The sequence below is a fragment of the Phaseolus vulgaris genome, chromosome 9 (assembly GCF_000499845.2).
Source record: "Phaseolus vulgaris cultivar G19833 chromosome 9, P. vulgaris v2.0, whole genome shotgun sequence".
NCBI lineage: Eukaryota > Viridiplantae > Streptophyta > Magnoliopsida > Fabales > Fabaceae > Phaseolus > Phaseolus vulgaris.
In genome coordinates this window covers 26,770,212-26,793,956 of record NC_023751.2, presented here as the reverse complement: position 1 = coordinate 26,793,956, position 23,745 = coordinate 26,770,212, and the positions used below count along the sequence as shown (strand labels likewise).

The 23,745-nt window shown below is 34.0% G+C and overlaps 1 protein-coding gene and 1 long non-coding RNA gene across 4 annotated transcripts; both read left to right on the top strand.

Annotated features, from left to right (window-relative positions):
- Window positions 1-933: 933 nt before the first annotated feature.
- Window positions 934-15,658, top strand: LOC137820139 (peroxisomal membrane protein PEX14-like). Of its 3 annotated transcripts, none has more exons than XM_068623989.1 (12): window positions 934-1,164; window positions 1,613-1,857; window positions 1,979-2,018; window positions 2,230-2,429; window positions 2,605-2,794; window positions 2,924-3,013; window positions 3,508-3,569; window positions 3,680-3,728; window positions 3,815-3,882; window positions 4,636-4,680; window positions 14,489-14,557; window positions 14,913-15,658. In XM_068623989.1, exons 1-12 carry the CDS (start codon window positions 1,116-1,118, stop codon window positions 15,336-15,338), a joined length of 1,533 nt encoding a protein of 510 aa, XP_068480090.1. In that variant the 5' UTR covers window positions 934-1,115; the 3' UTR covers window positions 15,339-15,658. The 3 variants fall into 3 exon arrangements, with proteins under 3 accessions (XP_068480090.1, XP_068480092.1, XP_068480091.1); XM_068623990.1 differs by having other exon boundaries at window positions 964-1,164; window positions 2,236-2,429; XM_068623991.1 differs by lacking the exon at window positions 4,636-4,680 and having other exon boundaries at window positions 960-1,164.
- Window positions 15,659-16,210: 552 nt separating this feature from the next.
- Window positions 16,211-17,215, top strand: LOC137820140 (uncharacterized). The gene is made up of 2 exons (XR_011082549.1): window positions 16,211-16,619; window positions 16,808-17,215. It is a non-coding gene; the product is annotated as an uncharacterized lncRNA (long non-coding RNA).
- Window positions 17,216-23,745: the final 6,530 nt, after the last annotated feature.

Sequence of the window (23,745 nt, the reverse complement as noted above, 5' to 3'; positions counted from 1 at the left end):
CCATGATAAAAAATCCTATTTATTTTTTAAAGCTATTTTAAAAATATTTTTGTTTAGCTCCTATTTTTTTTATCATAACAATTAATATATTTTATATGATATGACAACGTATTGTATCGATACAAAATATATGATATATTGTAAGGGATCAGATCCAAAATAAAAAAGAAAGCTTTAGGGATCAAATGTGAAAAAAAAATAAAATTAGAAACTAAATCAAACATTTATTGTGGTAACTCCTGTGTCTTTTATCATAATTTTCGTCTCGTGATTCCGATTGTGAAAATTTCCAATTTTTTTTACTTAATAATTTTTTCTCATTTTGATCTCTCACAATTTTTATTTCTGCTTTGATCAATATTCTTTGACATATTTTAGTGATAAATAATAATGTTATCGATCAAATATAACTAATACATGTACTTTTTAAAATTATTTTTTATAAAATAAAAAAATTAGTCAAATGATACAAATCAGTATCATTTTCTTTTGGTTAAAGTTTACATCTTTTTTCTTTTAACATTTCCTATTTCACAACAAAACTCAATAAAAAACATATTAATTCTACTTATTTATTAACATAAACAACTCATCAAATACAAAATAATAATAATAATAAAATTACAAGGACCAAAATGAGAAAATCCTTGTGAAGGATAAAAATATATATAAATTTATTAGAGATTAAAAGAAAAACAAAATAGACGCACGTGTTAATATGTTTAATTCCTGACCTGTTATTTCACAAACTAGTCATTATTTAATAAATGTATCTAAGTATTAGGATTAAAGTAGAAATAAAAAATTTATCAAAAATAAAAAATGTGATTTTTTTTTCGAATGCCATATATAAAATCTACAAACTTGCGAGGGGATAAAAAGAATTATTTAAGCTTTAAAAGATATTATTATTTTTATTTTAAAATATTTTTTAAAAAGTGGAACAAAAAGAATTTGAAGGACGGATATGCATAGCGGCTCAAAAAGTGAGGGCAAATAATTACTCTTGATTTTGCCTTTTCTCTATCACTGCGCCAATAATCAACTACACTGCGAATGCGATGAGCAAAAACACACCTCAATTCGGAGTTCAGAGATAGTGCGGACCAGGAGCTATGGCTTCTCAATCCCCTTCTCTTCCCATTTCCACACTTCAAATCACAGGTTTCACTCTATACTTTCTTTTCTTTCATTTCTTTTTCGCGTGCTACTCGATAATATTATGCATGATCTGCGAACAATTATTTGAAGCTCACGAACACACTGTCCACTTCGTACTTTGCATTTGGATAGTCATTCGTCGATGAATTCAATTTCCAGAACAAACAAAACTACGGTGATTTCGCTCTGTTTTATTTTGTCGTTTCAGATTAAATTACTATAGCTTTCTATGAAATGTCTAACCTACGTGATTAACCTGAGCTCTGGTTCGTTCTTCCATAGGTGTGGTTACTTTGTGGATAATACCGTATTTTTATCGTGGTTATTTAGTTTACTCTGTCGCTATTGGATATTTCTGAGCTTGATGTTTCAGAAAAGTCGTTGGTTATATTATTTGTGTATTGAATCTTTTGATTAAATTGATTCGTTGGATCTCTTTTTCATGGTGTAGGTGGTGAAATTGCACAACAGGAAAATGTTGGTCAACAGAATAGTGGAGAGGAGCTTGGTAAACAAAGTTCAGACACATCTGTGTTTGTTAACTCAGAACCAATGCGTGAGGAACAAATTCAGAATGCTGTGAAATTTCTGTCTCACCCGAAAGTTAAAGGTTCTCCTGTCATCCATAGGCGGTCGTTTCTGGAGAAGAAGGGCCTTACGAAGGAGGAGATTGATGAAGCCTTTCGGCGAGTTCCTGTAGGCTTCTTGTTTCATCTATTGTTCAATTTTCTATTGTATATGCATGAATACAGCTAACGGATTATCACTTTACCATATTTTCTTCTGTTGTAATGCTTATCTTCAATTTGAATCTCAGGATTCAGCTCCCAGTGTGCAGACAGCTGCTGTAAATCAAGGTGCGGTGTCTGATGATGAAGTTTTTCTTTTTTTAATTTAATTTAATTAATTTATTTATATTTACTAATACTGTCTGATGTTGAAGTTTCCGATTGTTCTTTTGTGTTTTTGGACTTAGTTTAAGCTGCTAGTTAATTTCCCATTTAGTTATTCTGTTCATATACTAGATTCCCTCTTTCAATTATATTAACTCGTGGCTCATTGTAATAGTCACAGATGAACAATTAAATCCATCTTCAAACTTTCAGCAGCAAGGCCAACCACAGCCTTTGAAGACGACTGTACCAGCTTCTACTGGTGTTATTACTTCACTAGCAACCTTGTCACACCGCCGTTTTCACTGGTCTCATGCCTTTATTGCAGTTGGATTACTAGCAACTTCTGGTGCTGGTACAGTTATACTAATTAAGGTATTTGCAACTAATCTTTCTGGATGATGCTATCTAAATTGGTATCTTATTGGGCTCTGTTTGACATATGCATCTTTTCTTATAACCTAACTTATTTTCTTGCTCTATCCAGCTTTATGACTTTGTGATTTGGTTTGAGACTCACTGAACTTTGGTAGCATGTTCCTTGTTTTAGAATTCTGTTCTCCCTTGGTTAAAATCCTGGTTGCGCAATGTTGTCCTAGAAGAGGAAAATGACAAATTAAAGAGAACAGGCTCAAAGCCAACATTGGCAGAAGAAGCTGCACAGGCTGCAAAAGCAGCTGCAGTTGCAGCTGCTGATATGGCAAAAGCTAGCCAGGAATTACTGGCTTCTAAAATTGAAGGTGGATGAATAAAGCTTCAATTTACTACCTGTAAAATATCTATAAATGTTTTAATACTCCTAATTTTTGTTGACATCTTTTGTTACTGAATAATGACTTTGTTGCTGCATATGGTTTTATACTCTGCAGAGAAGAAATATTTTGTAGAAGTTGTGAGCCTTTTGGATAAGCAAGTGGCAGAAATGAAGTTGATGACCAATGCAATAAGAAGATTGGAAGGTAATTATAAATTTTTATTTCATATATTGGGACAAGATGAACAGTTCCAGTGCTCTGAATATTTGCTAAAGGGTTTTGTTTAGGATATGACCATGACACTTGTATATTTGTTAAAAAAGTTCTCGATTGTTTGTTTTATGATTTTGCAGTGGCACTTTTATGTTTATTAAGAATGCTCTTGATTGTTGTTTATGAACCTGTGCATTTATTCCCCCCTCTAGAATGAGACAAGGATAGTGATGTATCATGGTGAACAAGAGCTTTGACAAATCATATGTGCATTTTTACTATTATTCCTGGATTTCATATTGACTGTGCTAGCAAGCTCTCTCTTACACCTACATTTTGCTTTCTTACAATCTTTAGAGGCTTCCTAAAAGTTTAGTGACTTTGCATGTCAGAAATTCTAGCATATATAGCAATACGTTTTCTTAACGTTCTCAATTTTACATTCTTACTAAATATCGTTGCTCCAAATTCTGGATGTAAAATAGCTACCGGTGGACTCTCGGTCTCCAAGCAAGAAGATCACCAAGTCACTAAAACAACTTCAAAGGTTAGATTATTATGGAACATTTTGCCTTAGTGGAATTTTGGCACAACTTTGATCCCCATTTGAGTTGTTCAAAATGTTGACATTTAACAACTGTTTTTTTTATGAAATAGATACAACAACCTATCCTTAATGGAAAGTCCGACTACGAGTCCCGATCAGGTTGTTATACATTAATTCAATCCCTGTCAAATAAATTAGTTTTTTTATGAATTATATTATCTATGGTTAAAATGTGTTATTTGTAGTGAGATCTTCATCCCCTCCTGTATCTGTTCAACCATCTAGTGCTCCTCATCCAAAATCATATATGGAGGTAAGCTTTTGTCTTGTTTATGTTTTCTCTCCCATTTACCCCACTATGCACACACAAACCACTTTCTACGGGCACAAGGTGATATTTGAGTCCTTGCTATCTCTTAAACCAATAAAGATCATTGTTCTACTGATCAAAAGATGACACTTATTGACCATTAAATACTTCAGGGGTCTAGCTGTGGATTATAATTGTGAAAAATTATATATATTTTCTAGGGGTATATATATTTTTTAATTATGGAAAATTTTCTTTGGTTTATGATTCTAAAACTTCCCAAATGAACACGGTTAAATAGATGATTGACATTTTTAACTAAACATCAAATTGCAACTTTAGCTTATCTTGTTGTTCCATTGACTTGAACTACGGAGGGAAATAAGAAATAATTTTATTGATAACAATCACATCAATTACATTCTTAGCTCTTCTATTTGTAACAATAAAATCTTTCTAAAACAAGGAAATAAATATGCATGAATAAGTAAGACTCTAAGTTAATATACGAAGATTCTAAAGATATTTTATCCTAATAATAAGATTTTGAAGATATTTTTTATCCTCATAAAGCTCTATTTACAACACTTTATTTGTTGGTACTAATTACAACATATTTAATTTACTTCATCCACTTTACGCATTGATCAACCACTGTTTTGGGGAAGACTTAATATTAGATCCTCTATTTTGTTTATTTTAATTGAGGTCATATGATCCTTGTGTGGATTATTTCCTTCCATTATTTTTCTGCAGATAATGGCCATGCTCCAAAGAGGAGAGAAGCCTTCTAATATTAGAGTAAATCTTTATGCCTTAAAATCTTGATAATTGTAGATGCATGCCAAAAATCATATATTTTGTTGAAAATCATAATGAAATATTCTGCATTATTGTATAGTGGCTTATAGGTGAGTAAAATCTAGTTTAGACTATCTTCCAATTATGTTTGATAAAAGAGAGAAATTGAGACATGGTTGGCTGCAAACCATGTATTTGAAATTACCAGGGAACTCGATTTATGTTGAAAGAATTAGTGATTAAAGAGGTCAAGGATGATTATACTGCTTTGATACCATGTTAAGAAATTGGTTTTGTACGGTTGAGATAAGCTTAAATCCACTTTAAACTTGGTATTAAAGTCTGTCGGAGCAAAGTTTCTTAGGCCTATCATGTTATTTGTTACCGATCTACTAACAAATATCTAGTTCTATGCTTGAGTTGTCTAGTCCTTGGTAGAAATATAACCAAATTATAGTATATAAATAGTTACAAATCTCACATAGCAAACTGGTTTTGTACAGTAGAGTTAGGCCTCAATCTACTTTTTAAAAGAGTTTATGTTGAGCTATAAATATTATGTATTAAATGCAAAATGTTCTTTTTATAGTAGGAGTGGAAAGAAATAAGTGAAATATATTTCTGAGATATTTTACAAATGTGATTACAGTCTCTATTTATAGACTGTTTTACAACCTAATTAAAGAAAGAAATAATAGGCAATGAAAGCCAGAAATAATGAGTGTTTAAAGCTGTACAAATCAAATCAAATCACTAACAAATCTGTCCTAATAAATATAAAATAGAATCTGCACTTAATTATAACATAATTCTCCTGATTATGCAACACTCCCCCTCAAGTTGGTGAATGTATATCTATCATTCCCAACTTGCAAGTAAGATCTTCGAATTGTTTTGCGGGAAGTCCCTTAGTAAACATATCTGCCAATTGGAGTCTTGAAGGGATGTACTCAGTGGCTATAAGACCATCATCCAACTTTTCTTTAATAAAGTGTCGGTCTATCTCTACGTGCTTTGTTCGATCATGTTGAACCGGATTGTGTGCAATACTGATAGCGGACTTATTATCACATGCCAAACTCATAGGAGCTTCATATTTTATTTTTAGGTCATCAAGTATGATCTTCATCCATAAGAGTTCACACACCCCTTGAGCCATGGCTCTAAATTCTGCCTCTGCACTTGATCTTGCAACTACATTTTGCTTCTTGCTCCTCCATGTCACCAGATTTCCACCCAAGAACATGCAGTAGCCTGTGGTGGATCTCCTATCAACAATCGATCCTGCATAGTCAGCATCAGTATATACTTTCATGGATAAGTTTTCCCCCTTTTTGAATAGCAATCCTTTTCCTGGAGAGGCTTTTAAGTACTGAATAATTTTATCTACTGCTTGCAAGTGTCTTTCTCTTGGATCATGCATAAATTGACTAACCACACTAACTGCATAGGCTATATCTGGCCTAGTGTGTGAAAGATAAATGAGTTTTCCCACAAGTCTTTGATATTGTGTCTTCTCCACTTTTGGGTTTTCCTCATCATTCCCAATCCTATGATTTTGCTCTATTGGCACTCCAGTGGGCTTACAACCCAACTTACCAATCTCTTTGAGAAGATCAAGGATGTATTTCCTTTGAGAAATAAAGATGCCCTGTCTCGAGTAAGCAACCTCTATCCCAAGGAAGTACTTCAGCTTCCCAAGATCCTTCATTTCAAATTGAGCAGCTAGTCTCTCCCTCAAATTTTGTTTTTCAATCTCATCATCACCTGTAATAATCATATCATCTACATAGACCAAAAGTAGAGTGAGTTTACCATTCTGAGAATGTTTTATAAACAGAGTATGGTCACCTTGGCTTTGTCGGTACCCCAAAGATACCATAGCTTGAGTAAACCTTCCAAACCAAGCACGAGGTGATTGTTTAAGACCATATAGGGCCTTCTTAAGTCTGCACGCCTTATTCCCTTCATTAACAATACCATACCCAGGTGGAATCTCCATGTATACTTCTTCCTCCAAGCTTCCATGCAAGAAGGCATTTTTAACATCAAATTGATGCATTGCCCAACCAAAGTGTGCCGCCAGGGAGAGAATAATCCTGACGGTATTCATTTTTGCCACTGGAGCAAAAGTCTCCTCATAATCGATCCCATAGGTTTGAGTGTACCCTTTTGCAACCAACCTTGCTTTATACCGATCCAGTGTGCCATCAGACTTATACTTAACTGTGTATATCCACCTACAACCCACTGCTTTCTTATCTTTTGGTCTCTCTACAATCTCCCAAGTCTCATTCCTTTCTAACGCGCTCATTTCTTCATTCATGGCTCGAATCCAGTTATCATCTTTTAAGGCTTCTTGTACCGATGTAGGGATTTTGATAGAATCAATAGCTGAAAGAAAACTCTGGTGCTGCATAGAAAGTTTTTCTGTAGACACAAATTGGGATATAGGATATTTGGCACAAGATCTTTTTTCTTTTCTCAAGGCAATAGGTAAATCATTTAGGTTAGGTTCAAAAGCAGTATTTAAGGTGTCCTCAAGAGTCTCACTGGTATGAGTTCTTACCTCCGGTTCAGACAATTGAAGTTGCTGTTCGACCAGGACGGGTTCTTGTTGCCTTCGCTGATATTGTTTTCCAAAATATTTGTCTTCATTATTCTTCTCTGGTAATGATGTTGGTGCAGGGTCTTTGTCATCCTTCCTAAGAACGAAATCCTGTAACAAAGGAAAAGGTGGCAACTCAAGGTCCTCAGCTTCTTGAATACTCTCCCCCTGAAGCTGAGAACTAGGAAAGAAAGACTCTGTTTCATGGAAGGTGACATCTTTGGAAATATAAACTTTACGACTTTGAGGATGATAACATTTGTACCCCTTTTTGTAGGGGGCATAACCGATGAAGACACATTTGATGGCACGAGGATCTAACTTACCCCGATTAGGACTATGAACATGGACAAAAGCAGGACAACCAAAGACACGATTCTGAAGACTATTCAACATGGGAATAGAAGGATAGAATGTGGTCATAACCTGAATAGGAGTAACACCCTCTAGAACCCGAGAGGGTAATCTATTAATCAAATAAGTGGCAGTCAGGACTGCTTCCCCCCAGTAAGATCTAGGAACAGATGTTTGGAAAAGTAAAGCTCGAGTAACCTCAAGGAGATGACGATTTTTCCTTTCAGCAACCCCATTTTGTTGAGGAGTGTCCACACAGGTTAATTCATGAACAACTCCATTTTCCTCAAGGAACTTGGAAAGGTTTTGGTTCACATATTCTCTTCCATTATCAGAACGCAATCTCTTAATTGAACTTTCAAATTGTGTTTGAATCATTCTGTAAAACTTTACAAACAAGTGAAAAACTTCAGACTTATCTTTCATGAGAAATAACCAAGTAACCCGAGTACAATCATCAATAAATGAAACAAACCATTTTGTACCCGAGATATTAGGAATAGGTGAAGGTCCCCATACATCTGAATGAATAAGATCAAAAGGTTTAGAACTTTTATTACCATTGGGAGGAAAAGTTGTCCGATGGTGTTTAGCAAACTGACAAACATCACAATGAAATGACTCAGCAGACACTTTTGTAAATAAAACAGGAAATAAGGACTTTAGGGTACTAAATGGAGGATGACCAAGACGTCTGTGTTGAAGCCATATCTGAGAGGATGACCAAGATTCACGACCTTGCTGAAGATTAGAAGTGTGTGCCTGTAGTCTAGCACCCTTTTTACTTTCTTCATGCTGTAAATAATATAACCCGCCCTGCTCTTTAGCAATTCCAATAGTCTTCCCCGTGACAAGATCCTGAAAAACACAATGGGAAGGGAAAAATACCACTGTACAATTTAAATCTTGGGTAATCTTTTGAATAGACAAGAGGTTATTGGATAGTTTGGGAACATGAAGCACATTTTTTAAAGGAAATGAAGGTTGAAGGTGAATGTTACCACGACCATTAATGGGGGTAGTGGAACCATTAGCAATAGTAATATATGGCTTACCGGATAAAGTAGTGTAGGATGAAAAAGAAGAGGAATGAGGTGTCATATGATCAGTAGCACCAGAGTCTATAATCCAGATATTTTCAGTACTAGAAGCATTAAAGGATAAAAAACTAGAACTCTTACCACTCATAGTAAAGGAACAATAGCTAGATGGCTTACTAAGGGAGTCCATGAGAGTTCAAAACCAACTGAGTTTTTCAGATTGGCAAAATTTGATCCTGTTCACACACACAGGAAAAAAAATCTGCCGGAAAAATTTTCCGGTGGCGGTTTCAGGCGGCCAGCGGCGGTTTCCGGCGAGCAGTGGCAGTTCCGGCGAGCGGTGCAGTTTCCGGCGAGCGACGGCAGTGGTGGTCGGTGGTGGTCAATGGTGCAAGGTGGTGGTGGTGGTCAATGGAGAAAGGATAAGGAAAATAGAAAGTTGCAGCAATGAAGGCTGTCCAACAAATAATTGCAGCAATGAAGGCTGTCAAGGAAAATGATTACAGCAATGAAGGCTAAAAAAAAATTTGCGGAAGCAGAGTCTCCTAGATCAGGAGCTCTGATACCAAGTGGAAAGAAATAAGTGAAATATATTTCTGAGATATTTTACAAATGTGATTACAGTCTCTATTTATAGACTGTTTTACAACCTAATTAAAGAAAGAAATAATAGGCAATGAAAGCCAGAAATAATGAGTGTTTAAAGCTGTACAAATCAAATCAAATCACTAACAAATCTGTCCTAATAAATATAAAATAGAATCTGCACTTAATTATAACATAATTCTCCTGATTATGCAACAGTAGGTTTAAATTCTTTTAAGTTGAGGAATACTACTCTAGAGAAATTTCAAGAGATTTTTTTAACTAGGAGGGAGAATTCTCTCTAAGTAACATTGGCAAAATGAGGAGGTTTGTCATGCAACTTTTAGTGGTGATCTTCCTATGAAGTATTTGTCTAATTATAACCAGATTTTGGGGTCACCCATGGTACCCACTATGACTAGGGCATCTTCTATTCTTCTTCGAATTCCCCCTAAAGCATTTGTTGAGGACCTCTTTGGCCTTCAACTTGGTGATACTTCTTTCCTTGCTCTTGTCTTGGACATAACTATTGATTAAGTTGTTTGGTAAGCCTCATCTAACCAATGTTGCTCAATCCTCCCCGACTACGCCACCCTAGCTAGCTGATCAACCTTGAGCCTTCCTACTTATGATGACTGTCAAAACTCCTTAACTTATGCAAAAGGGTTAATTTATTAGAATGGTGAACTCATACTTTGTATTGCCTCTTGTAGTTGGAGTGGTTAGTTAGTTTATGTAGGTTGTTTGTCTTGACCGTTGGAGTGTTTCCATTTGCATCCTTAAATATCTCAAAAAGGCTCCATGAGAAGGATTGCTCTCTATGAAGATAAGGAAAATATTCAAATAATTGGGTATTGTGTTGCTAATTGGGCAAGATCTCCTATAGATTGGTGTTCCACAATTGGATATTGTGTTGTAACTGGAGGAAAATTATTTATTGGAAAAGCAAGAAACAAAATGCGATTGCTTGATCGAATGTCAAAGCTAAGGTAGTGGCATCACTCACTTATGAACTTGTGTAGATAAAACGGTTAGAATAAGTTGTCTTAAATAGAATTTATTGAAACCAAGAGTTGCTCTTGTTCTTTCTCTGTTGCTTTCCAGGACTGTGTCCCTGCATCTTCCTTGTTTCAACATGTCTTCAAGGACTATCTTCTCTTTTCCTAGAATCCCTTCAATAAATTGTGAGAAATTAAATGGAAAAACTACCTATCGTGGTCTACCATAGTTGAACTTTGGCTCCTTGGCCAAGGTTTTCATGATCACGTAGAAAAAGATGGAAGTAAAGTACCATCAGATCAAGTTCAAAAGTGGAAGAAAACTATTTTTTAGCTTTGTGCTCTATTTGGCAATCAATATAGCCCAATATTTTGAGCACTCTCAAGTCATTCAAAACCCGTAACTCCTTTTGGAGAAAGGCCCTAAGTATTTTTTTCAAAAAATATACAATGCCTCTACGATTCTGCTAATTGATTGGCTTCTCTCGAGCAATTTGATAATGACATGATATTTTTTGTATCTATAGCTCAATCATCAGTTAAGGAATTGAAGATATTATTGGAAGTTGACTAATTAGATGAGATAAAAGAGAAGTTGGATAAGTTTTATATGGTTATGATCCTTTGTGCAATGAATCTAGATTTTGATCCTGTTAGAGATCAAATTTTAATTGGTCAAGAAGTTCCTTCTATGGAAAACTTGACACCATGACTTCTTTGAGTTCCAATTCTCAAGAGTAGAAAGTATTTAAGAATCTAGTTAGTCTTCTGCCATGATTTCTACTCATGGAAATGATGTCGTGTCACTAGAAGAGGCCGTGGTGGTAGAGGTTGTCCTTAATGTATATATCGTAAAAGAATGGACCACACCCAAGGGAATTGTTACCCTTTACATGACTTTTCTGACAAGGCAACCAATATTTCCAAATCTGAAAATTTTAAGCCAAAGTTCTCTAATGAAGAATATCAAGAATATTTGAGGTTAAGATCCAATAGCGTAGCATAATCATCTACAACTCATTTTGTCATCAACTAGCATTTCACAATTTCTGGAGAGTCAAAATCTATTTATAATTGACTCAGATGCCTCTGATCATATATATGGTAATATCTCTTTGTTTTCTCTTCTCTCTCCTTTCTAAAACACCTCATTTCATGATCCTAGCCAAAAGATCTAAAGTAGGTCATGGAATTGGTCAAATTTGTCCCTTTCTTCTCATTTCTTTAAGTCAATTAACCAAATCATTGAATTGTTCAATAACCTTGATGCCAACTCTTTTGTTATACATGAACGTGGTACAATGCCAAAGGACACGAAGCCTATACTACCTTGGTACTAACTCATCTCTATCTTGTGTTACATCCGTATTTCTTAAACGGTTAAATGAACGCTTAGGTCATTCTCATTTGTCAAATTTAAAGATGGTTCCTGAACTTCAACTTTAGAACGTGAATCATGTCAATTAGGAAAACATGTCAGATTTTCTTTTCTTAAACATTCTAAATCTAGATGTAACTTTGTTTTTCTTATCATCCATTCTAATATTTGGGGCTAATTCGTGTGTCATCTTTTTGTTTTTAGATATTTTGTTACTTTCATTAATGAGTTTTCTAGATGTACTTGAGTTTATCTAATGAAAAATTGTTCTGAGCTTTTGTCTATTTTCATGTCTTTCTTTAATAAAATCAAAAATCAATTTGGTAAAGTAATCAAAATCTTATGAAGCAATAACTCCAAAGAATATTTTTCCTCTAATTTGTCTAAACTCTTATGCTTACACAACATTTTGCATCAGTGTACTTGCTCTCACACACCTCAACAAAATGTTTATAGCAGAAAGAAAAAATAGACACCTGGTTGAAACTGCTTGTACCTTATTGCTTGGTGCAAATATGCTTGTTCATTATTGAGGTGATGCTATCCTAAATGCTTGTTTTCTCATTAATAGAATGCCTTCTACGCTTGACAATAAAGTTCCCTACTCCATTCTATTTCCAAAGGAATCCCTCTTTCTTATTTTGCAAAGTTATTCACTTTACCCGTAATCCTCATCCTATTTACAATTTTCTTAACTATTAGAGGTTGTCTCCTTTCTATTTTTCCTTTACTTCTTCTGTCTCTATGTTACTATTCTAAAAATGTGATAGAAGCACTTGATCATTCTGGATGGTGACAAACCATGATTACTGAAATACAAGATCTTGAACATAACAAAACATGTGAGTTAGTTCCTCTTTCTTCTGGGAAGAAGACAGTTGTTATCGTTGGGTCTGTCATTAAGGTTGGACCTAATGGTCAAGTTGATCGCCTCAATGTTTGATTTGTGGCTAAAGGATATACTTAGATCTATGGACTTGACTACAATGATACTTTTTCTCCAATGGCTAAAATGACTACTATTAGACTTTTACTTGCCATGGCAGCCATTTTTCATTGTCCCGATCATCAATTAGATATTAAAAAAGCTTTTATGCATGACAATTTAGAAGAGGAAGTCTACATGGAGCAGGCTCATGGGTTTATTAATTAAGGAAAGTCTGGTTTGATTTATAAGTTGTGCTGCTCTCTCTATGGTCTCAAGCAATCTCCACGTGGTTGGTTTGGAAAGTCCAGTCACACAGTTCAATCATTTGGGATAAAACATAGTGAGGTAGATTATTCTGTTTTCTATTATCACACCTATGCTAGAAAATGTGTGTACTTAATAGTGTACATTGGCGATATAGTTATTACAGGGAATGATACTGCTAGAATATCTTAGTTAAAGGAACCCTTATGCAGTTATGTTTAGACCAATGATCTTAAAAGTCTCAACATTTTTTGGGTATAGAAGTAGCCCAATCAAAGGAAGGAGTTGTAATCTCTCAAAGAAAGTATGCTCTTGACATCCTAAAAGAGACATGTATGATTGATTGTAAACCAGTAGATTGTCCTATGGATCCAAATAAGAAATTAATGGCGCGATAAGGAGAAACTTTCTCCGATCAAGAAAGATATAGAACACTAGTTGGAATATGTATTTATCTTACCATTACGAGACCAAATCTATCTTTGGTAGTTGGTGGTGTGAGTCAATTAATACAGAATCCTTGTATTGATCATTAGAATGTTGTCATTCGTATTCTAAGGTATCTCTAAAAGACTCTAGGACAAGGACTACTTTATAAAGATAAAGGGAATACCCAAATCTTTGAATACTGTGAGGTTGATTGTACTGGTTCTCCTATGGACAAATGATATACTACAGGATATTGTGTTTTCCTTGAGGAAATATTATCTCATTGAAAAGCAAGACAAAAAATGTGTCTCGATCAACTGCTAGGCAATGACATCTCTCACTTGTGAGCTTATATGGGTAAAACAATTCCTCCAAGTTTTCGATTTTTTGTGAGATTCAACAAATGAAGATGTATTATTATGATAATCAAGTTGCTCTTCATATTCCTTCCAATCAAGTGTTCCATGAGAGGACTAAACACACGTAAATTGACTATCATTTTATTTGAAAAAAGTTGTTCTCCAAAGAAATCTGCATTGAGTTTGTAGATCAAATGATCAACTTGTAGAGGTATTAACAAAATCCTTTGTTGAGAGGACCTCAAATTGAATTTATTAGTTTCAAGCTTGGCACATACAATTTTTCTGCACTAGCTTGAGGGGGATTGTTAGAATAAGTTATCTTAAATATATTGAGAAGTTGTTGTGTGCTTTGTGCTGTACCTAGTTCTTAGATATGGCCTTTCCTATTCTCTTCACTTCCCTGTCATACATTGTATCTGAAGTCTCTAAAATTATTATGAATATGAGATCCTAAGATAATTTCACCATTAGCTTCATTAACTCTAGTGACCAATTGGCATATAATTTCACCAATCGTTGAGGGGCAGTGTTGAAAATTATAATGAAATATTTTTCATTTATGGGCCAGTATATATATACATGAGTTAAAGGAAAAACTAAACCTCTGATGGTATTCATCGCAATCAAGCCTATATAAACTAGTATCCTTTGTGTATTTAAATACTACGTTTTCGCGTACTATTGATATAAATTAATAAAATATTTATGGAAATAATTATTTTTTGTAAAATGTGAGACGTGAAAGGTGGTGCTACCATTAAGTAAAGGATTGTAACACCCAGATACATATACTCTCTTATCCATATGGTTTTCCAATTTTACGTGGCCAGTGTTACTTCTATGACACAGTGATTTAATGCAGGAAATTGATGATTCCCCCCCCAACCCTTATCAGCAACCATCAAACCCTCGGTTAGCACCTAGAGCCAAGGTATGTTTATATTTCTAAGATCTCTAATTACATTTCCTAACTTTTTATTTTAAATTTAGAGTTGTTGCGCAAGTCTATAACTTTTAAATTTTTATTCACATTTCAAGTGTTTATGTGCATTAATTCAATTGCAAAATTATTATTTATAGATCGTTGCTTTTGATTTCTGACCATCTGTGTGATAACACAAATGACTCTCATTGGACCATCAAGGAAAAGATAGTTGATGTAGGCATAAATTTCATTCGTAGTTGTTTTGCTAATATCATAAGCATACCGAATTGCAGAATCAGGTAACTGATTTATATGACAATTTAACAATTATCATCTATTATTTGCTTCTCATGGCTTCTAGCCTTGGGAGGTTAGTCAGGTGCAAAACACCTCAACCCAAGTCCTTCAGTATCAAGCAAATGGCAAGGTCCAAGATAGTGGCGGTGACAACTCAGTACCCTGGTGGCAAACGAAGAACATAAGAATCAAAGAGATTGATAACGAAATTGAGTATAATGTAGCATCTGTTGCTTCCAGTCAGCAGCCAGTCCAACGAGTGTGGGTTCCTCCTCAACCTCCTCCCATAGCAATGGCGGCTGCTGCGGAAGCGATCAGACGCCCAAAATCAGTAGTCCAAAAGGAAGCAGTTCCGGATGATCAGTCAGCACCAAATTCTTCAGAGTCTAATGGATCCAATTCCGAAGAGGCAATTGAAGGCAACGACATCAACTCACTTGTCAGCTCTGGTGAAATCCAAACTCATGAACTCGGTTACGAAGAAAAATGAAGGTAGATCTTTGTATTTGGTCATCTTGATTCATCATAACAAAACATGACATTGGAACTAGAGGTCTCTAAGTTCTGAAATAGCTTGATTTGGTTCAACTTTTATTTCTATTATGTACCCTTTTATATGAGGGTCGAGTCCTTTACGTATACCAAAGTATGAAGGGTCGAAATGTTAATAGTCAGTGGTTACCGTGTCTTTTCCCTCCTAAATTGCTGTCTCACTTTATAGATGCAACACCACATAAACACTTTGGTTATTCCTTTTTTATTCTTTGAACAAACTATTACCTTTTAATAATCAGTTAGTACTTATTAAAATCTTTAGTTCGTATTTAAAATCATTATATTTCAATCCTATGTTAGACTTATTAGCAGTTCTCATACGCGAACAATTTGAAGGACAATTAATAAGGAGGAATGATGTAAAGCTTGAATTCAATAAAAAATTATTCATATATAATTTTTGTTTGCATTTTCTTATTTGTCAATTAAATTCTTACTAGGTCAACTAATTTGTGTAGGTTGTATTTTATTTATTTATTTATTAGCGTTATTTCGGTTCTTTAAAAAATGATGCTTAATGCCCCATTAGAATTGTAAAATGTGTGGGGTCTTATCATTTTACATTTGAGAGCGAGAATGGTACTGAAACGATTGAATTGGGAAAGAGCCTCAGCAGACACTTAAAACAATTATTAGTTGGAGAAAATGTCAAGGCAAAGACAATATGCTATTAAAGAATTTTTTGGTCTTAACAAGAGGCAGCTGCACGTTACTTGAGTTCTCCTAAATCTGATTTCTGTCTTCCCTTCTGCTGATAGGATTCTTCTTCTTCTTCTTGAGTTGGGTTTGACAATTCTTGATTAACAGGTACTTGAGTTTGGAACGTGGCTTGTATATGACGCTACTCGGTGCCCTGTGTAATAGTAATTGTCAATTGCGAACCGTTGTAAAAAAAATTCAGACACCAGTTGCTCTTGCTTTTGTTCCTTTTGTTCCAATGGTGCCTTCGTTGATCCAATGACTAAGAATACTCGTTTGAGGAATTTGCAATCTCAAACTGCGCGCATCGTGAGAAAAAAAAATCGTAAGATCGTCACCTTGTTGGAACAACGCGATCAAACTTTTCGGGAACGTGAATAATCTTTACAGGCATTGTTGACTCTTACATACAACCAATCAAGAACGTCTAAAATAGTTGCAGCGTTCAGTGGAAACGTTAGTTCTGAGTCAATCTCAGCACATTGTAGCCACAAGCTCGAACGCATGTGATCACAAGGTAGCGTCGCCAGTCATTTCTTCATACCAACCTCGTTACATCTCGTTAGGGTTTCCACGTTTTGATGGATTGACTCTGGTTTTTGAGTGGATCTTTAAAGCGAAAAAGTTCTTCAATTACCATCATACACCGAATGAGTGGACATTGCGGCTATCCATTTTGACAAGGAATTCGTTCACTATTTTCAGATGCTTCAAAGAATGCATGCCGTTAATTCTTGGCACGATCTTTTGTCGGCGTTGGAGATGCAATTCGGTCCATCTTGTTTTGAGTGCCCCATGGCCGAATTGTTCAAGCTCACACAACTAGGTTCTGTCTTTGATTACTATCTCTGATTTATGACTCTATCTAATCGATCTAATGGCTTATCTGATGAAGCCTTGGTGAATTGTTTTATGGGAGGGTTACGTTATGATATTTGACGTGATGTTATGGCTATGACGCCACTCTTTGTTAAAGGCGGTTTCTTTAGTCAAATCGTATGAGGAAAAATATGTGCCTTCAAATATTCCCTTGTTACACATAAATCAATTGTCGGTTTCTATTTTAATTGATGGGGTAGTTCGGATAATTTTCTATAACCCCAAATTGCCAAATTGATATTGAACCTGCTCCTTCTTTCAAAGTGATGGTGGACAATGATAATTATATGACAACTGCGGGAATGATATAAGATCTTCCTCTTCACGCACAAGGCCATATTTTTCATTTTTCCAGTGTTTTTGTTACCTGTGCCAGGCGCTGACTTGATTTTGGGTGTTTCTTAGTTGAAGACCATTGATCCACACATTGTTGATTGGGGAGAATTACATCTAAATTTCTTGTACAATGGGTAATTTATTGTTTAGGGTTTTAGAACACTTTAAAAAGGTTTTTCATATTTAAAAACTCATTTTAATATGGTTGTGTTCTTGTATCGTAAATACCTTTGTGTGGAAAACTTAGATAGTCTAGACACATTTAAACATTTTCATCTTCATTATGTATCATCAAAACATCATCACTTGGAGCTTAAGCATCATCAAGTCTAACATTTATCCGTATCAATATCCTCATTTTCACCATCCTCATCAGTAATATCATCATCAAATTCACTCTCGCCACCAATATGATGTTTCCTCAACCTCCTTTGGATGGATGCTAACTTAGCATCAAACGTTAGCAAAACATGAATCATAAATGACATGTTTCTCCACTTGTCACCGATGAGTCCTATGAACTTTGCTTAGTATATCCTTTTCAAAAGTAGAATCTGAGGCAACAAGATTCACATCTTCAACATCGACCTCTTTGGACGAAACCCATTTGGTGTAAAGCAAATTTTTCTATTGTTGGAAGAAAACATAATTCTAAAGGTTTCTCCGTTGACAAACTTTTTAGTAGTAAAAAACCATAGATATAAAAACAAAATGTGGAAGAGGATTTGAGCAAGATTAATAGATTTAAGTATCGTGTTAGTGACAACCCCGAGCCAATTTATCATAATGTTACTCTTGAAGGTATGAATGTTGCACATGTCTTCGATTGTGATTTAAGCATGATTGCTCCTCGTAGGAACAAGCACCCACACAATGAAAAATGTGAAAAGTCTTCCATCCATTTTCACGCTACTTGTTCTGAAGAATGAATAATTTCTGAGTAGTCAATTCCTTGAACAAGATTGATATACTATTAGCTTGTTGATCTCTTCCAAGATTGAAACCAACCAAATTTGTCCAAACCTCATCATCCAGTACAATATACACTCCCTTTACTCTTGATATAATAATACCTTCATCATGAACAACATTGGAATTAATACAATACCTTGATAAGATCAACGTAATAATTACCCACGAGTTCTACAAATTTTTCCAAACCTTTGGCACAAAGGAGTTCTTGAAAAGTGAAACCATGAGCCCGAAATAAATTCAAGGATAAATACTGTGAATGATGATGGACCTCTCATTCAGTACAACCTATGCTCATTTTGTTGGTCTAATCATTGACCCAATCTTTCAAATATTGAATATGGTAATCCATATAAAGAAGAATTTAGTAAGAAAAGTTCATAAGATGAGGAATGAAGCAAGAAGAAAACAGTCTTTGTTTTCATAACATTGATGAGGAAATTTTGTGTTATAGTAAACCTACCTCTTCCTATAAGTAAACACGAGGAAGGGTAGAATGGTAAAGCAGTAATTACAAATTACAAAAAATAATAATATAAGTTACGATAGTTCCCTCTCAAGCTGGATTATGTATGGTTTTTAATCCAAGCTTGGAAATAATATTTCTAAAGGAAGAACTATGAAGAGCCTTGATGAAGACATCATCGAGTTGATTATGTAAACGTATAGGGAGGAGATGAAAATGATTAGCTTGAAGCTTTTCGCAGACCACATGACAATCAACGTCAATGTGTTTTGTTCTTTCATGAAAAGTAGGATTGTGGACTATGTGACGAGCAAATTGGTTGTCACAATAAAGAGTAGCTGTGGCAGAAGTTTGCACATGTAAATCTTAAAGGAGGTAGGTCACCCATTGCAATTCACAAGTAATAGTAGGCAAGGCACGATATTCGGCTTCTGAAGAAGAACGCGAGACAGATGATTTCTTTTTGGATTTCCATGAAATTAGAGAAGTTCCCAAGAAAATACAATAATTAGTAGTACATTTTCTAGTGTTAAGACAAGAGGCCAATCTGAGTCACTAAACCCCTTTAACTGAATTTCACTATTAGAGAGGAAGAAAAGACCTTGAGCAGGGTTGGACTTAATGTATAAAAGAACATGTTGTGTTGCTTGATGGTGATAAATAGTTGAATTATAAACAAACTGGCTAAGAAGATGAATGGCGAAACTCAGAGTCGAGTGTTGGTGAGATATAAGAGTCTCCCAACAAATCTTCAATAAGATTCAGCATCATACAAAGGAACATCAGTGTTGAACAACAACTTGAGATCCTTCGAAAGAGGAGTATGACATGGTTTACAGCCAAGCATTTCAGAATCAGTCAAAATATCCAAAGCATATTTTCTTTAACAAAGGTGGATCCCATGTTTTGATTGAACAACTTCTAATCCAAGGAAGTATTTCAATTCCTCTAAATCTTTAATTTTGAAGGTTTTGTTGAGAGCTTGTTTTACTTCTTCAATGTCAGCCAAGGAATTTACAGCAAGAATAACATCATATACATACACAAGCAAAGTGGTGAAAGCAACATATGTTTTCTTAATAAAGAGGGAGTGATCAGATTTAGATTGACTGAAACCAATAGAAATAACAAAAAAAAAAGAAAGTTTGGAAAACTATTGTCTGCTAGCTTGCTTTAAACCATATAAGGACTTAGTTAACTTACAAACTTGATTTGATTGGGGCAAAATAAGACCTGAAGGAGGGAGCATGTAGACTTCTTCAATGAGATCTCCATGTAAAAAGGCATTATCTACATCCAATGTTGCGTGGCAGCCAAAGCCAAGAGCAATCTTACAGTTGTTAATTACTGGTGAAAAGGTATCTAAGTAATATATGCCTTCAATTTCTCTGTATCCTTTAGCAACAAGACGGGTTTTATATCTCTCGATGAATCCATCCGACTTGTATTTTATTTTATAAACTCATTTGCAATCAATGGGAACTTTATTATTAGTTAACTTGGTCAAATACCAGGTTTTATTTGCTTGAAGAGCTTCTAATTCCTTTTTCATAGTAGCAATCCATTCAGGAAATTTGCATGCCTCCTCATAATTTTTGGGTTCAATATAAGATGAAATAGCCATGATAAAATGTAAGTGTCTATTAGATAATGAACTATAAGATAAAACAAAAGAAATGAGATATCTAGTTTTACCTTTTAAATCCATTTGAGCAGAGTTATTGATACTGTGATGGCAATCATTCAGAAAATTCGGAGGTTTTATGATTTTGTTGGACCGTCTAAGACAATCAGCATCAACATTCCCATCTTGATCAGTTTCGGTACTAGTAGCATGATTATCTTGATCAATATTGTAGTTTTCTGGATTCTGTAGTGATTTATCATTGTTTTCTGAATTCTACAGTGGTCTATCACAATTTTCTGGATTTTGCAGTGGTCTATTACTGCAGTTCATATCAACACTATAGTGACCTGTCTCAATTTCCCCAATTTGAATTCTACTCCTAGTATTGTATTTGGTTGGCTTAAGCAAAAAACTAAAATCATGATCTTTGACATAATTCTCGTGATGAGAAGATGAACCTTCAACGTTGCTATAAGGAAAGACATTCTCATAGAAAATAACATTTCTATTGACAAATATTTATTGGTTAAACATATCAAGAACTACATAACCTTTTACTCCATTTTTATAACCAAGGAAAACGCATTTCCTAGATCTAGAGTCAAGCTTGGTTATGTTATTTTCTAATGTAGAAGCATAACATAAAGATCCAAACATTTAAAGATTCATGTATGTGGGAGGAATATCATGCAATATTTCATAGGGAGATTTTCCATTTAGAGAAATTGAAGGCAATCTATTTATTATATGTACATCACGAGAAACTGCATAACACCAGTAAAGTTTAGGTAATCTAGATTGAAACATTAAACTGCGAGTAACATTCAATATATGTTGATGTTTCCTCTCCACACAAGTCTTTTGATGTAAAATACCAAATATATCATACAACTCATTATACTCAAACTCTTTCCCATTATCAGTCTTAATAACTTTGACAGCATAATCAAATTGATTCTTAACATATGTAATAAAATTTGAAAGCAACGTTCTAGTCTTACTCTTAGACTTCATAAGATAAATCCATGTATGCCTAGTATAGTCGGCAACAACTGTGAGGAAAAACCTATGGTCGTGAACAGAAGTGACAGAAAAAGGGCCTCAAATATCAACATGAATAAGGTCAAAAGCATGGGTAGTTGAAAAATTACTTAATTGGAAAGGAAGCTTATGTTGTTTAGAGAAATGACAAACATCACAAATGTGTTTAGAATCAGTATGTCTGTAAGGAAAACGTTTACACAATATTTCAAGAACCTTATTTGAAGGATGTCCTAGTCTAAAATGTCACATATCATAATCAGTTTTCTTCTAATTTAAAATACTATTCACAAAAGATTGGTTGTAATCAGATAAAACTTGCCAATAGTACAAGCCCTTATTCAATTCAATATGACCAATCATCTTAGAAGTAGCTTTGTCCTGAATCTGACAACTCTTGCAAGACAATATTAGTTGACAATCCAAGTTATCAATTAAACGTTGCACATAAATGAGATTGAAAGTAAAATTAGGTATGTATAGAACATTAAAAATTATGAGATTTTTAGTAAATTTAACAGTGCCCGCATAAGTAGTTGTAACATGAGAATTGTTAAGAAATTTTATGCAAATAGGTTTAATCTTGTAGAATGAAATGAAAAGGCTTTTATCAAAAGTGATATGCTAGTATCACTACATTCATGTGCAATTACAAAAGTATCCCTTAGATCTTTTAAAAACCCTAACGTAGCATACCATGATGACTATTTCTTTCTTCCTTCTCTGACATTGTTGTGCTCAGAGCAAACAGAGTGCAAGGAGTTGCAGTGCATTGGTTGTTCTTGGTGGTTCATTTTTCGACAACTTGGTGGTGGTTAGGTTGTGCGTGCGGCGACTCTGCATTCGGAGAAGAAGATAAGTAATATTGGGTGTTCCATTTTTTTGGCGTATTTGGAATTCCACAATACAATTTTTAGGATTCCAAACAAAGCATTCCATAATAAGTCAAAAAATACATTTCGAATCCACCAATCCATAAGTCAAAAATACATTCCAGATCCACCAATTCATAAGTAAAAAAATGCATTCTAGATCCACCAATCCATAAGTCAAAAAATGCTTTCAGAACACCCCCTCATCTGGAATACAAAAACCTTACTTATGGATTAGCCATTTCGTACTTATTTTTGCACCTATGGATTGCTTGATCCGTAATACAGTCGCGGAACCCGATTTTCAGGAACCTTTAAATCCAATAACCACTCAAACCTCTTCAACAAAACTCAGTTCTTACTTATAAAAGACAACCAAAATTTCAAGACGGGAGCCAACAATCAACCAACAAAAACAAAAGACAATCATGAAAACCATCAACAATGTCTTTTCAAATAAAAATGGCAAGGCTAGTTTTGGAATTTAAAACAATTAGGAGTGCATGAAAAACACTCTTAGTTTGATAAGAAATTCTTTGGCCCATGAAATGAGATATAAACAACACCTATTGATTAAAATCATGCTCACATTTAGGGGGTTACTTTCATTCATGTTTTTATCATTAAACATATGCGAGCTAATAATAATAATATATATATATATATATATATATATCACATATGTAACTCATTAATAATAAAAACCAGGTCTAATTATATTTTTATTTTTTGTTTCTGTAATTTTAATAGGTTGATTTTAGTTTGTAAATTTAAAATATTAAAACCACGTTTATATTCAAAATCCACGTTTTGACCACTTTTATAAATTCAAAACCACTTTTAGTTTCCTCTAATTTGTTCTTGATAAATAAGTCCTAATTTAATTATAGGTTGTATTGTGAATGTTAAGAATTTATGTATTATATTATTTTTAATTTTTAATATTATTAAATTATACTTTTATTATATTTTATTAATATTTATATAATACTAATTTTTTACATATTACTACATCAACATCTTTTTAATTTTAAAAAAATAAATTTAAAATCTAATTTATTTATTTTAATAAATCAAAATTTTAATTGAAAATTCAATCTAAATATTTGAATTTAAATATATAAAAATAAAAATTATTTTTATAAAAATATAAATATAAATATAAATTTAAAATATGATCTAAATATTTAAATTTGGATTACCACTATTACTAAAAATGTTAGAGTCCCAATAAAATATGTTTGGTTGTATGGGTCGATTTGGAAAGTTCATAAAACATATTGAAGTAAAAAAAAAAAAAAAAAAACCTAAATTGAATTGAGTTATTTTTTACCCAACTACTAATTCAGGGCGCAATCTAAATAAGTTTAAGCTTAACCAACTCCACTTATAGATCGAATCATTTTATAAAACAATAATTATATTTAAAAATTAAATAAGAGTATTAAAA